General features: G+C 38.8%; 1 protein-coding gene across 4 annotated transcripts in view; it reads right to left on the bottom strand.

Annotated features, from left to right (window-relative positions):
- Positions 1-13554, bottom strand: part of VEGFD (vascular endothelial growth factor D) — an 81971-nt gene that overhangs the window by 53522 nt on the left and 14895 nt on the right. The window contains exon 2 of one of the 4 annotated variants that reach the window (XM_072614313.1): positions 12821-12979. The exons of 2 other annotated variants lie outside the window; for them this stretch is intronic. Coding sequence is in view for 1 of the 2 variants with exons in the window: in XM_072614311.1 (XP_072470412.1) it covers positions 3352-3447 (96 nt within the window). In the remaining variant the exon portion in view is untranslated. Of the gene's footprint in view, positions 1-3351; positions 4618-12820; positions 12980-13554 lie in introns of those variants that run through there. One more of the 4 variants, XM_072614311.1, reaches the window with a different exon arrangement.

Raw genomic sequence — 13554 nt, 5'->3', positions numbered from 1 at the left:
CTCAAAGAACAAGGCAAAAGATAAAATGGGGGCAGTGGGGACCTGAAAAGGAAGTATAAACAGAAAAGATGATAAAAATCTATTGGAATGTTCACTAAATAAAAACTACACTTATTGTTTTTGTTGTTAATTATTCATGAATTGAGTTAGGGATCACCTTGAATCAAACATATATCTTGGTGCTAAAAAGGGCTTCTTGTAGGCAAAACTAGGCTGTTAGTGCTCTTCCATAGCCCTTTATCTACTTGACAGGCAGTATACTCTTGGCTTCCTTCCCTTCCCCTAGGTTATTCTGCAACGGCACTACTGTCAGGTCTCTGTTCTTGGGTAAGTGCCCAGTTCTGGACTTCTCTTTCCATTCTCTTCTATGAGAATCTCCCTATGTTGTGCAAGGAGATATTTGGAGTTAGCTTTTTTGTAGAAAAGTATCTAATAAACCCACTTGTGCTGAGGGGTTAATAGTCATTCAGCTTTAATGTGAGATACCCTCTCACGGTTGCTGTAATTTAATAGTGGATAAATTCTTATTACCTAATGGAGTAGATTTCTATCTGTCCATCCCCAACCTTTCCAGTCATCTTACACTTTAATTCCCATGCTGCCACATATATTCTTTTCCAATAACACTGGTTTCCTGTCTGTTCCATGAACAAGATACTCAGTCTCTAAGCTTCAACAAGTTTTTCTGGCTATTTCCCCATTGCTGGATTCCTTCCTCATCCCTGTCTCTTGACTTCCTCGAGTTCTCAGCTATAGTCCAATCTTCTACAAGAAACCTTTTCCAACCCCTCTTAATTATACTGCCTTCCCTCTGTTATTTCCTACTTATCCTAAGTATAATTTGATTATACATATTTATTGCAAGTATATTTATTCTACATACATACATTATTATACACACATACACAAAGCATACTATTTTCTCCTTTTTTGGTGTTTTTTTTCTTTCTCATGGTTTTTCCCTTTTGTTTTGATTCTTCTTTCACAACATGACCAATGTGGAAATATGTTTAATATGATCATACATGTGTAGCCCATATCAGATTACACACCATCTTGGGGAGGGAGAAGAGGAGGGAGGAAATTTAGAAGTCAAAATCCTATACAAGTGAATATTGAAAGCCAAAAATGAAGAAATGAAATTTTTAAAAAAGAAAGAAGTACAGAAGTATGGAAAAATTTTAAAAGTATAGAATGTGTATAAATGCATTTAAAAGTATTCAACATAAATGAAAAATGAAGAAAAAAATGTTAATTGATTGATTGATTGACTGAAATTTTAGGTATCATTCATAGGAAGAAGAGATTGTTAAACAGGAACTTTTCTCTGACCCCACAAAGAGTTCCTCTCTCTGTCTGAGAAAAACATCCTCTCTGAGTCACTATGTAATCCTGTACTAGCCATTTAATGTCTCTTTCTTTCAACGACTTGGTCCATAAAGTATCTTTCCACATTTAAAAGATTGCTATAAAGATCAATGACTCATGATCCGTGAAGCATTTTATGTTCCTTAGAAGATAGGTACAATATAAAACCAGGATAATCGTATTACTTTTGTGATATTTTAAGATTTCTTCCTGAGACTTTGGTCAATGTGCAAATGAGAGTGAGGTGTAGCTGATGAAAAAAGGTCACAAGTTGAAAGCTCTAATTAATTTCTTTTGATGAAAAGATAACAATCATTCTGTGTGATGAAAAGTGGGGGTAAAGGCTAGGATAAAGTAATACAATTCTGTGATGTAATCTACCCCCTCCCCAAATGTTCTTCTGAGTTCCTGTAGTATCTAGGGAGACCATGAGATATACTGTACAGAAATGGAGAAAGATGACCATCAACACAAAAAAGGCTTTATCTCATTCTAAGGCTTTGTGTGAGACAGTCATCTCCAAAGCCAATTTGTTTGGTTTTTGTTTGCTATTTCTATCATGGTGATACTCAGTCTCTTCCATTCTGACTCTTCCCTTCCCAACTCCCAACAGCTTAGACTGTCCCAAACTTCATTTCCTACTCCAGACCTAGCCCTTCAGACCTTTTTGCACTGGTGACTTCTTTGACTTTAACATTCTGGTTATCCTTTTCAATTATGGTATCTCCCTAGTGCTTTCAATTACCCTTGTCAAAACTGAAGTGAGGAAGATCCCAGTTCAAACCAGGCTTCAGTTGTGTGACCCTGGGCAAGTCATTTAACCTCTGCTTCAGTTTACTCAACTGAAAAGTGGAGATAATAATTGTACCTACTTCTCAGGGTTGTTGTCAGGACAAAATGAGATAATATTTATAATGCACAGTACCTGGTATATAGTAGGTGCTCTCTAAATGTTAGCTTCATCATCATTACTATAGAAAGGGAGGGCAAGCAAGGAACTGAACATATATCCTCTAGTAACAGTGGTTGTATTGGGAAATATAATAATCGCAATGTCAGATTGGGAAAAATTCAATCCCATCCTCATAGCTAGTAGAATTTAACCTACCTGAGGGTAAGAATTTTTTGTTTCATCTGTAGGACTGAGCATAGTACTTGTATATGATAGGCACTTAATAAAACTTTTTTACATTAGATTGCATGTCATCCCTTCATCCTGAGTTACTAAGGGGTAAGGTGGAACATTGACACCGGTGTCAATTTACCAGAGTACAGGATTGAATTGGGGATTCATGATTTCCTATCTATTGCCAATATGCCAAATCTATAACTTTCATTGAAATAGCCACTGTCTTCTATGGGTAAGAGGAATGGGACCTTGGTTACCCTAAATTTTCCCTGGTGAGGTTGGGCTTTCTGTGCAGACATATACCTCTAGAGGGTGAGAATAGAACAATCTTTCTCTCTCCCCTTAACCCTATTTCTTTTCCCCCTTTTAGAGACTGAAGATATAAACCCCTTAGAATTTTGTTCTAAACTACATTTCATTATTTTTTTTAAAGCATCCTGGATTTAGACCTAGAAGGGATCACAAAAACCTTCATAGATGATCTACACACAGTGTATTTGAGACCTTATCCTAGATCAGGTTTGTGCCACAGACAACTCTGGCAACCTTGTGAAGCCTATGGAGACCTTGTCACAATAATATTTGCGTATAATAATAATACATACAATAAAATATGTACTATTACAAAAAACCCTAATTACATTGAAATATAGTTATCAAAATAATAATCAAGTTCACAGACTCCAGGTTAAGAATTCTTTTTCTATATATTTTAATATTTTATAGATATAAAACATTCTGGTTCTATCTACTATTTATTCATCTAGTTACCTGGGATTAGAGATTTAAAGTTTGAAGAAACTTTACACATCATCTAATCCAAGCTCTTCACCCAAAAAGGTTAACTGACTTACCCTAGGACGTATGGCTAGGAACTGGAAAAAATGGGTTCCAGATCCAGATCCTTTGACTTGAAATGCAGGGCCCTTTGCACTGAATGTTACATGCATGGTCTATCTTCTTTTCTGGTCACAAATGTCCTTGAGAACAAAGGCCATTTTGTTTTCATCTTTCATGCTTTTTCCTTGCTCATCTGTCGTTACTAGTAGTACATGCAACCTACTTAAACCAACCACACATTTCTCTGTTTTCCATTTGGGTCATTTGTAATTTAGATTCATTTTGAGATCGTAGTATTCCATGGTTCATAATCATCCAATATAACAGTAAAATATTGATGTCAATAACATAAAATTATGTGCCAGGGAGTGGCAGCTTGTGATCCCTGAAAGCACAGTCCAGTTTCCCAAATGTTATCCAGTGTTCTCTCCTCCTCCTATTCAAATTCTTGGTCCTTTTTTCAAAGTCTATTTAAGATAGCTAAACTGGATTTATTCTCAAATATATGTTCTTCATCCATTCACTTTTTAACTTCTTCCACCCCTCACTCCAATAATTGGACTAATTTCTTTTGAATATCCATGAAACTTAAGAAGAAAAATGCTGTCACGTTCCAGGATTCATCTTCAATAATATGCCATCCACAAAAAAGAGCATCAAGAAAAGCTCTTATCTATTTTATCTATTTACCTATCCCTCTTCCACTTGGGCAGCTGAGTGGCACTATGGTTAGAGCTCCAGGCCTGGAGTGAGCAAGACTCATCTCCCTGAGTTCAACTCTGGCCTCAGATACTTACTAGCTGTGTGACCCTGGGCAAGTCACTTAATCCTGTTTGTCTCAGTCCCTTTCATTATAAAATGAGCTAGAGAAGGAAATGGTAAGCCACTGCAGTATCTTTGCCAAGAAAACCCCAAAGGGGGATATGAAGAGTCAGACACGACTGAAAAAAGACTGAACAATAAAAATTGCATTACCTCTTCCCTTTTTGAGTCTTTGCATTCTCCTTTTTTCCCAAAGTTGCTTTTCTGCTACTCTTGGGCTGCTGAAGCTGTATTAAGCTCTTTTCATAAGGCAGCAGCATTATCTCCTTTCAGGAAAATAGTAGCCTTACATTTGGGGTCTGCATCTTTCCTGTTCTGCCTCTTTGGCAAGTAAAGAAGCAACATTATGCTTTCTCAGTGACAAGCCTTTCCCTTCAGATATCTTCCTCTGAGTTCCGAGTTCTTCCCCCTTCGGCCATAGAGTACAGTAAAGGACAACAGAGTCCAACCCCTGAAGGGTTTCCCTTCTCTCAGGCTGTAGATGATTAAAAAGGACAATTGGCCAGGTCAACTCTTAATTCAGTATAGAAAGGTCTGGTTTCCTTCAATGATTTCTCAACAACTACAGTGCCTGCTGGCCTCCACACAGCTCTCTCAGTGATTTATTTAGCCCTAAGTGACTAATCTTTTGAGTCTCCTCTGCTCTCTTTCTTTCAAACAGCAGAGGGCAGTCTCCACTGTCAGCTTCTCCAGCCAGATGGCTGCTGGGCCTTGCCATTCTTCTAGCTTCCTTCATTTCTTCTCTTATAGCTTCTAATACTTCATATCAGGGTTCTCTCATGAGTAGTGCCCCTATCTAACTCAAGTTGAAAAATCCAGTCTTCCATTCCATCAGGTATAATACAAGCAAATGATATAGAATTTTCCCACAGACTAAATAGTTTCCCATACATCTTAAATATCCTTTAAAACTCTAAAAACAGGTATACGTAAATGAGGTGATGGACCACAATGCCTTGCATCCATTCCCATGTCCAATGAGTTGTTATTGTTGTTTAGTTATGTCTGACACTGTGTGATGCTGTATGAGGTTTCCTTGGCAAGGATATTAGAGTGGTTTCTCATTTCCTTCTCCAGTGGATTAAGGCTAACAGGGTTAAGTGACTTGCGCAGGGTCACACAGCTAGTAAATGTCTGAGGCCACATTTGAATTCAGCTCCTTCTGACTCCAAGCCCAGCATTCTATTCACTGAGTGGATCCACTGTATCAGTACTTGCACCTTTTAGCTGATTTCAAAAGGTTTTCTTTTCACATTTATCTGAGGTTCTCAGAACAGTCTCAAGCTATGTTTCTTAGAAAAATTGCCTTCTCTTATCTGCCAGCAACTGAAAGAAATATTCAGGTATAAAAGAGGTGGTACTTTAAATAATGAGCAAATAAAGCTGGTTGTATATAGATCTGATCAAGAAAGTGACACAGGTATGCCCATGTGGCTTTCCAGTAATAGCTGGTTTACTGCTAGTTTGTTAATAGAGGGCAATGAATCATGTTCAGTCAATGACAGATTGTCTGTCCTTAGGGAGAAAGCTAGGTGGCACAGTTGGATAGAGCATTGAGCTTGGAGTCAGGAAGATCCAAGTTCAGATCCAGCCTTAGACACTTACTAGCTGTGTGAGCCTGGGCAAGTCACTTAACCTTATTTGCCTCAGTTCCTTGTTTTTAAAATAAGCTGGGGAAGGAAATGGCAAACCACTCTAGGAACTTTGCCAAGAAAATCTCAAATATGGTCACTTAAAAGTTGGACACAACTGAAATAACTGAACAGCAATGGGGAATATGAGATAAGGCAAATGAAAGAATTACTAGAATACATAGAACAGTTCTAGATTGTCACTTCACCCAATAGCTTTGGAAATTTCTCATACAAACCTATTAGCAAAACAGTTAACTAGGAGTTAACTTTGTCTTTCATTTACTTTTCCTTCCCATTTACTGGTAAGGAGATGTTAATAAATATTGAGATGGCCAAAAGGCAGGCAGCAGGAAGGAGGGAGAGAGGCAGGGGGTTTAAGCCCCTTGTAAAAAAAATTACTACTTTTCTTTAGTCCCTGGGTTGTTAGGAAGCCCATTCATAAATAATCAATCACTTTCTGGTACTTGAGCTCCTGGAAATCCATTCAAATGTTGGTATATTGTTACAGTATCATAAATCTAGAGATGGAAGGGACCTCTGAGATCACTGCATCCAACTCCTTCATTTTACAGATGAGGAGACTCTGTACAAGAGAAGTAGAATGACTTAGCCAAGGTCATACAAGGAATAAGTAACAGGGGCATTATTTGAACCCAAGCCCTCTGCCTCTCAAATTTTTCATACAACCACATTAACTGTTTGTTAATTGACTTTTCAATTATTATTTTATTATCTGATACTCCCTTTTCTACAGTAAAGTCATGGTAGCCATGACTATAGATTGAAATATACTTTTTTCATAAAAGAACACTATTATCTAAGTTGGTCACAGCACTCACATTTACAGAATGGGAAGGTATGGATGACTCTAAAAGCAAAAACTAGAAAAACTACTACCCCTGTGGCCAAGGAGATAGGAAAAATGGGAGGAAGATAGAGTTAAATTTTTTTAGAGCTAAAAAGAATATTAGAGGCCATTCAATCTAAATTCTTGCTTTTAAATCTGAGCCAATTGAGGGCTAGAGATCAAGTAACTACACTCGCAACTGTTGTTGTTGGTGGTGGTGGTGATTCTTTATTTTCAAAGAGGACCAGTGACATCATAAGTGATGTCTTGAGTTGCATGTGAATTGGATTTAAGTGATGCAGAGTTGCACAAAGCTGTCAATTTCTCCCTTTCTTCCAGTCACCAAAGTCCAATGCAAGAGAAAAGTCAGGATGACTGCAGATGGCTGACCTTGGTGGATGACCCTGGCATCTTCCATGTCTAAGCAAATTTTAGGCGCTCCAAAGTCACTTCATGGTCATTGGAATAAATTGTTCTCATCTACCCATTCTACCAGGGGAAGTCTTCACGTGCTTGGGGCAGACATCTCCCTAATTCACCAATAGGTTTGAGGCCCGTTGATCACTCTTAACTTGGTTTAGTTTGTCTTCTGAGTCAGTTTTACTGGTGTATATGATGCTCATAAAAATTAAGTATTAGAGCCAGGATTTAACAGTGAACCTGTACTTAAATATTTATATTTGTTCAACTTTAGGAGAATCAGGTGAAGAAACTGATGCAGAATCTATGATCTTCTGGAGTACTGAAAGTGTGATTTTCTTCTCTCTCTCCCATAGAGATTCTTTATCATACACACACACACACACACACACACACACACACACACACACACACCATGTACACGCACGCATGCACATGCACATGCACATGCACGTGCACATACAAACACACACATACTTACCCAGAGTGTATATTTATATATGGGTATGATGGGATGCTTGGGTTCATGTACTTGAGCCCCAATTCTAAAATCACACTTCTCTTTAAAAATCCCATTTCTCCCTAACCTCAAAACACTATTCCAGGCAGCTTCTTCCCAGTCCAAGGATACAGCCTGCCCTAGCAACAACTGTTATCTCTCTTCCCGATACAGCAGTCAGCTGCACCTATAGAACCAGCTGTGTACTGACTGAACTGACTGTATGCTGGGTCACAATGACATTTACTATTCACTGACCAACCATATGTATCCTAGACTTAGACATATGTATACTCCCTTATATTTATCTAATCTAACAAGACACTGATGAGAGCAACCTGGTATTTCTGAGCCAGCCCTGACCATTAGTTTGACTTAGTGATGTTTCAGGCCTAAAATCACACCTCCAGGTAGCCTTTCCCTCCCTCCCACCGCCCCCCCCACCCCACCCCCGCCGAACTCTGGGTAAAATACCTGTGCAGTAGATACCAAAAGTACATGTTCCTTTAAGAACTGACCAATCCCTAATCACTCCCTAATCCCACCCGAACACCTAGTTAGCATATTTGGCACATGCTATATTGTAGAATATCCTATATAAACTTTCCCTGTACCCCTCTAAGGTTGCAGGTTCCCTAAGAACTCTTGCCTGCTGAAAAGTGTAATGAATATTTACCTTGACCTCAACAGTGCTTGAGCCCATGAATTCTTCTCCAGGTGACCTGCCCCTGGCGCTCTGGTCCTTGTGGGGGTCTCACAGTGCCTTCCAGCCCTCATCAACACCAACTTTTCTGCAGGCTTGTTTTCCATTGAACTTTAGTGTATTATTCATTGTTGGTTTCTTGTTATTTATCTTCTTTTCTCCAAGTCAATTGCAAATTGCTTGAAGGAAGGGGCTATAGCTCCTACTTCTTTTAAATATAACATAACGGCTCAATTATAGGAAGGATCTAGAGTTAAAAGGGACATTAGAGGTCATCGAGTCCAACTCCCTCATTTTGCTGTTTTGTGATATGATTCTACTAGTCATCTTTCATGATCCTCCCTGTGATGCTGGCCAAAGAGATAGTACTCTAAATCAGTGCTGCTCTTGCTTGAATGTTTGTCTAGTTGGCTAATGAGGTGCTTTCTTGGATCTTTCTGCTTCCTTATTGTGGTTATTGTTTTCATTTGGTCAACTTCTCTAAAAACTGCTGATAATTGGAATCAATTTTGTTACATTTCCTGCTCGGGCTGCCCCCCTCTTCTCCCCCTCATCCCTCCCCCCTCCTCATCTTTTTCAGAACTAATACACACTGCTGTTTAAAGAGGAAATCTCATTGCATGATTCATTGAGATATAATTCATTAAAATGGCCTATAGTAAAAATTAATTCATCTTATTAAGCAGCTATTGTGTTCAAGGCACAGCCCTATCCAACATCTTTAAGAACACAGAATTTAGAATACTAGAGAATTTGGAGAAATGTAAGGTAGAATGTTAATAGTCTTTACAAGAGAAGAGGGGTGAGTGGGTGTTGAAAGAAAGATGAGGAGAAGGGTTAGGAATAGGTTCAGAGCATTCTCACTATGTGCTCATGCTCATCTGGTTTTCTAAAGCAAGAAGTATAATTACTCATCCCATGGATTTCTTCTTGCAAGTAACAGGTCTGAATTGCAGATAAGATTAAAGTTTACATCGACCTCCCATCCAGACAGGCAAAGTTAACACACTGGGAAACTGTGTGGTATTGATTCTGAAGATTCATTTCAAGAAAAGTAGGTTTGTTCTATTTATCATATTGGTGGCATTCCCATGGAAAATCTGGGCTCCTTGCTAAACCAGGCTAGGAAGCTAAAGAAAAGCAAATTTTATGTTAACTTAGTTATTTTAAGAATCTTGTCTTCTGGGGAGCACAGCGCACACACAGTGCAGCCCAGGAAGTGTGCAGTGCACGCACCACAACATAGGAAACGTGGAGCACAGCCTGACGTGGCATGGACAGGACCTTGAACAGACTTCAGGGAGCCACCAGCAGCACCAGTTCCCAGATTGCTCAACCCACAAATAGCTTCAAAGGTCAGTGGGAGGGCTCCTTCACCCAGGAGAGGGGAGCACGGCCTGGAGTAGCAGCCCTGGGAGACTTCTACCTAAAGCCCCTGGGGGAATTGAGCAGCTGATCTGAATCTCAGCCCTGAGTGGCAGCCCTGGGATACCTCTGCCTGAAGCCACTGGGGGAACTAAGCCACTGATCTGAATCTCAGCCCTGAGCTTGACCCTGACAAAGAACTCAAAAGTCAAGTAACAGGCTGGGAAAATGCCAAAATAAAAGGGAAAAATAAGACAATAAAAGGTTGCTTCCTTGGTGAGCAGTTATTTTCTTCCATCCCTTAGGATGAGAAAGGAACAATTTAGGTCTTCAGAGGAAGACCTAAAAGTCAAGGCTTCTGCATGCAAAACATCCAAAATAAATATGCAATGGTCCCAGGCCATTGAAGAGTTCAAAAAGGATTTTGAAAATCAAGTAAGAGAGGTGGAGGAAAAACTGGGAAGAGAAATGAGAGAGATGAAAGAAAAGCATGAAAAGCAAGTCAGCAACTTGCTAAAGGAGACCCAAAAAAATGCTGAAGAAATTAACACCTTAAAAAATAGATTAACTCAAATGGCAAAAGAGGCCCAAAAAGCCAATGAGGAGAAGAATGCTTTAAAGAGCAGAATTAGCCAAACAGAAAAGGAGGTTCAAAAGCTCACTGAAGAAAAGAGTTCTTTAAAAATTAGAACAGAGCAGATGGAAGCTAACGACTTTACGAGAAACCAAGAAATTACAAAACAAAGCCAAAAGAATGAAAAAATAGAAGACAATGTGAAATATCTCATTGGAAAAACAACTGACCTGGAAAACAGATCCAGGAGAGACAAATTAAAAATTATGGGACTACCTGAAAGCCATGATCAAAAAAAGAGTCTAGACATCATCTTTCATGAAATTATCAAGGAAAACTACTCTGATATTCTAGAACCAGAGGGTAAAATATTGAAAGAATCCACCAATCACCTTGTGAAAAAAATCCAAAAAGAGAAACTCCTAGGAATATGGTAGCCAAATTCCAGAGTTCCCAGGTCAAGGAGAAAATAGTGCAAGCAGTTACAAAGAAACAATTCTAGCATTGTGGAAATACAATCAGGATAACACAGGATCTGGCAACTTCTACATTAAGGGATTGAAGAGCTTGGAATATGATATTCCAGAAGTCAAAGGAACTAGGATTAAAACCAAGAATCACCTACCCAGCAAAACTGAGCATAACACTTCAGGGGAAAAAATGGTCATTCAATGATATAGAGGATTTTCAAACATTCTTGATGAAAAGACCAGACCTGAAAAGAAAATTTGACTTTCAAACACAGGAATCAAGAGAAACATGAAAAGATAAACAGGAAAGAGAAGTCATAAAGGACTTTCTAAAGTTGAATAATTTACATTCCTACACGGAAAGACAATATTTGTAACTCTTGAGACTTTTCTCAGTATTTGGGTAGTTGAAGGGATTATACACACACACACACACACACACACATACATACATACATACATACACACATACATACATATATATATATAGACAGAGAACACAGGGTGACTTGATTAAGAAGGGATGATATCTAAAAAAATAAAAATTAAGGGGGAATATACTGGGAGGAGAAAGGGAGAAATGGAATGGGGCAAATTACCTCTCATAAAAGAGGCAAGAGCAAGCTTATTCAATGGAGGAGAAAAGGGAGGAGGTGAGAGGGAAAAAGCGAAGCCTACTCCCTTCATATTTGGCTTAAGGAGGGAATAACACACTCAATTTGGTATGAAAATCTATATTACACTACAGGAAAGTATGGGAAAAGGGGACAAGTGGGGTAAGGCAAATGATAGAAGGGAGGGCAAATGGGAGAAGGAAGTAATTAGAAGCAAACACTTATGGGGAGGGACAAGGTCAAAAGAGAGAATAGAATAAATGGGGGGCAGGATAGGATGGAGGGAAATATAGTTAGTCTTACACAACATGACTATTATGGAAGTCTTTTGCAAAACTATATATACATAGCCTATATTGAACTGCTTGCCTTGTCAATGGGAATGGGTGGGGAGAGAGGAAGGAAGAGAAGCTCGAGTTCAAAGTATTAGGAATGAATGTTGAGAAATGTTTTTGCATACAACTGGGAAATAAGAAATACAGGTAATGGGGTATAGAAATCTATCTTGCCCTACAAGAAAAGAGAGAAAATGGGGATAAGGGAAGGGAGGGGTGTGATAGAGGGAGGACATATGGAGGGAAAGGGGTAATCAGAATGCAAGATGTTATGGAGTGGGGGAGGGAAGAGTTGAGGAGAAAATTTGGAACTCAAAATTTTGTGGAAATGAATGTTGAAAACTAAAAATTAATAAATAAACATTTAAAATTAAAAAAAAATCTTGTCTTCTTTCAGAAACATGAGCCATATTATACAACCTAGCAGGTGATTACATCATGCCTTCTTTTTTTCTCTAGTTAATCCTTGTGTTTAAATCATGCCTCCTGAGCACAAAATGTTCTGTCTCTTGACTGAAATATCGTCCACTCTTCCAACCACCTATCCAAATCCTACCCTTACTTTAGGGCCCAATTAACCTTTATCTCCTCTGTGAATCCTTTTTTGCCACTTATGCCCACATTCCCCTTTTCTGAATTTCCTCATTACCCTTAATTTGACATGACTCTATGCCATATTCTACTATTTGCTGTTGGTTTTTATATTTTTTTTCCTCCAACTCAGTTGCAAACTCCTTGAGGGGAATTTCTTTTAAATATAACACAGTGGCTTGATCATAGGAAGGATCTAGAGTAAAAAGGGCCATTAGAGGTCATCTAGTCCAGGCCCCTCATTTTTCAGATGAGGAAACTGAGTCCCAGGGAGGTCAAGTAAGGTCACATAAATGGAAAATAGCACAAAAGTGGACAGAGTGCTCTCTTTCAGGTTGGAAAGACACACAAGTTCAAATTCATCTTTAGATACTGAGGTGACCCTAGGAAAGTCACTTAAACTCACTCAGCTCCAGTTCCCTCATCTATGAAATTGGGATGATGATAATAATCACACCCATCTCACAGAGTTGTTTTGAGACTCAAATGACACATGAAACATACTTTGCAAATTTTAAATTACCATAGAAATGTTAGTTGCCAATGCTTTTGCCCCCTGCTTCCTCACATGTAATGAATAGCAATGAATAAATATTTGAGTGATTTTACCTAATGCATGATCATTTAGGTACAGGATTTTAATAAACCTGTGGGTGGGTTTTTTCTGCATTCTTGATCAAATTCCCTCTTTGTACACTTCTCTCTGCTCACTATTTAGATTCGAACTCCACAGCTCTTCATCTGCAATGAAGATGCAATGGAAATGCCCTGGGTGAAAAAGAAAAAGAAGGAGGTGAAGACCAAGACATTTCACCCCTCCATGAAAATTAGTTTATGTAACCCAACTGTCTAAATATTTATGGGTCACTTTTCTGTTACATTTTTCCACCTGGCTAATGAAAACAGGGAGACCTGCTAACAGCTTCCTTCCTTGAACATCTTCCCAGGTGGGAGATTTAAGAGATTTATGTCCTCATATGGCACCTTTTGTTGTCTGAAACCTTTTATTTCTGTGACCCTTTGGGAGAAATCATGCAAGATATCATGCAATCACCTTTGGCCTTACACCATTAAAAAAACCCCACTTTCCCCTGATGCACAAAGGGATAACAGGGCAGCTGAATCCTTCCCAGGAATTGCTGGAGGCTTTATTAATATTAGAAGCTTCTTATCCAGAGACTGTGTTACTCAATTATTTGGTAATCTGTTAATGCTTCACCTACTAGATCTGAATATTGTCTTCCTCAAAGGTGTGGACAAAACAGAATAATATGTGTAACTCATTTTTTAGCCCTTATTTATTTAGGTGGGGGAAGGAAATCCAGTGAGGAGACGCTGGTGAC

This window comes from Notamacropus eugenii, chromosome 5 (genome assembly GCF_028372415.1).
Source record: "Notamacropus eugenii isolate mMacEug1 chromosome 5, mMacEug1.pri_v2, whole genome shotgun sequence".
Classification (NCBI taxonomy): domain Eukaryota; kingdom Metazoa; phylum Chordata; class Mammalia; order Diprotodontia; family Macropodidae; genus Notamacropus; species Notamacropus eugenii.
The sequence above is the reverse complement of the archived record's forward strand: the minus strand, read 5'-3'. Positions and strand labels throughout refer to the sequence as shown.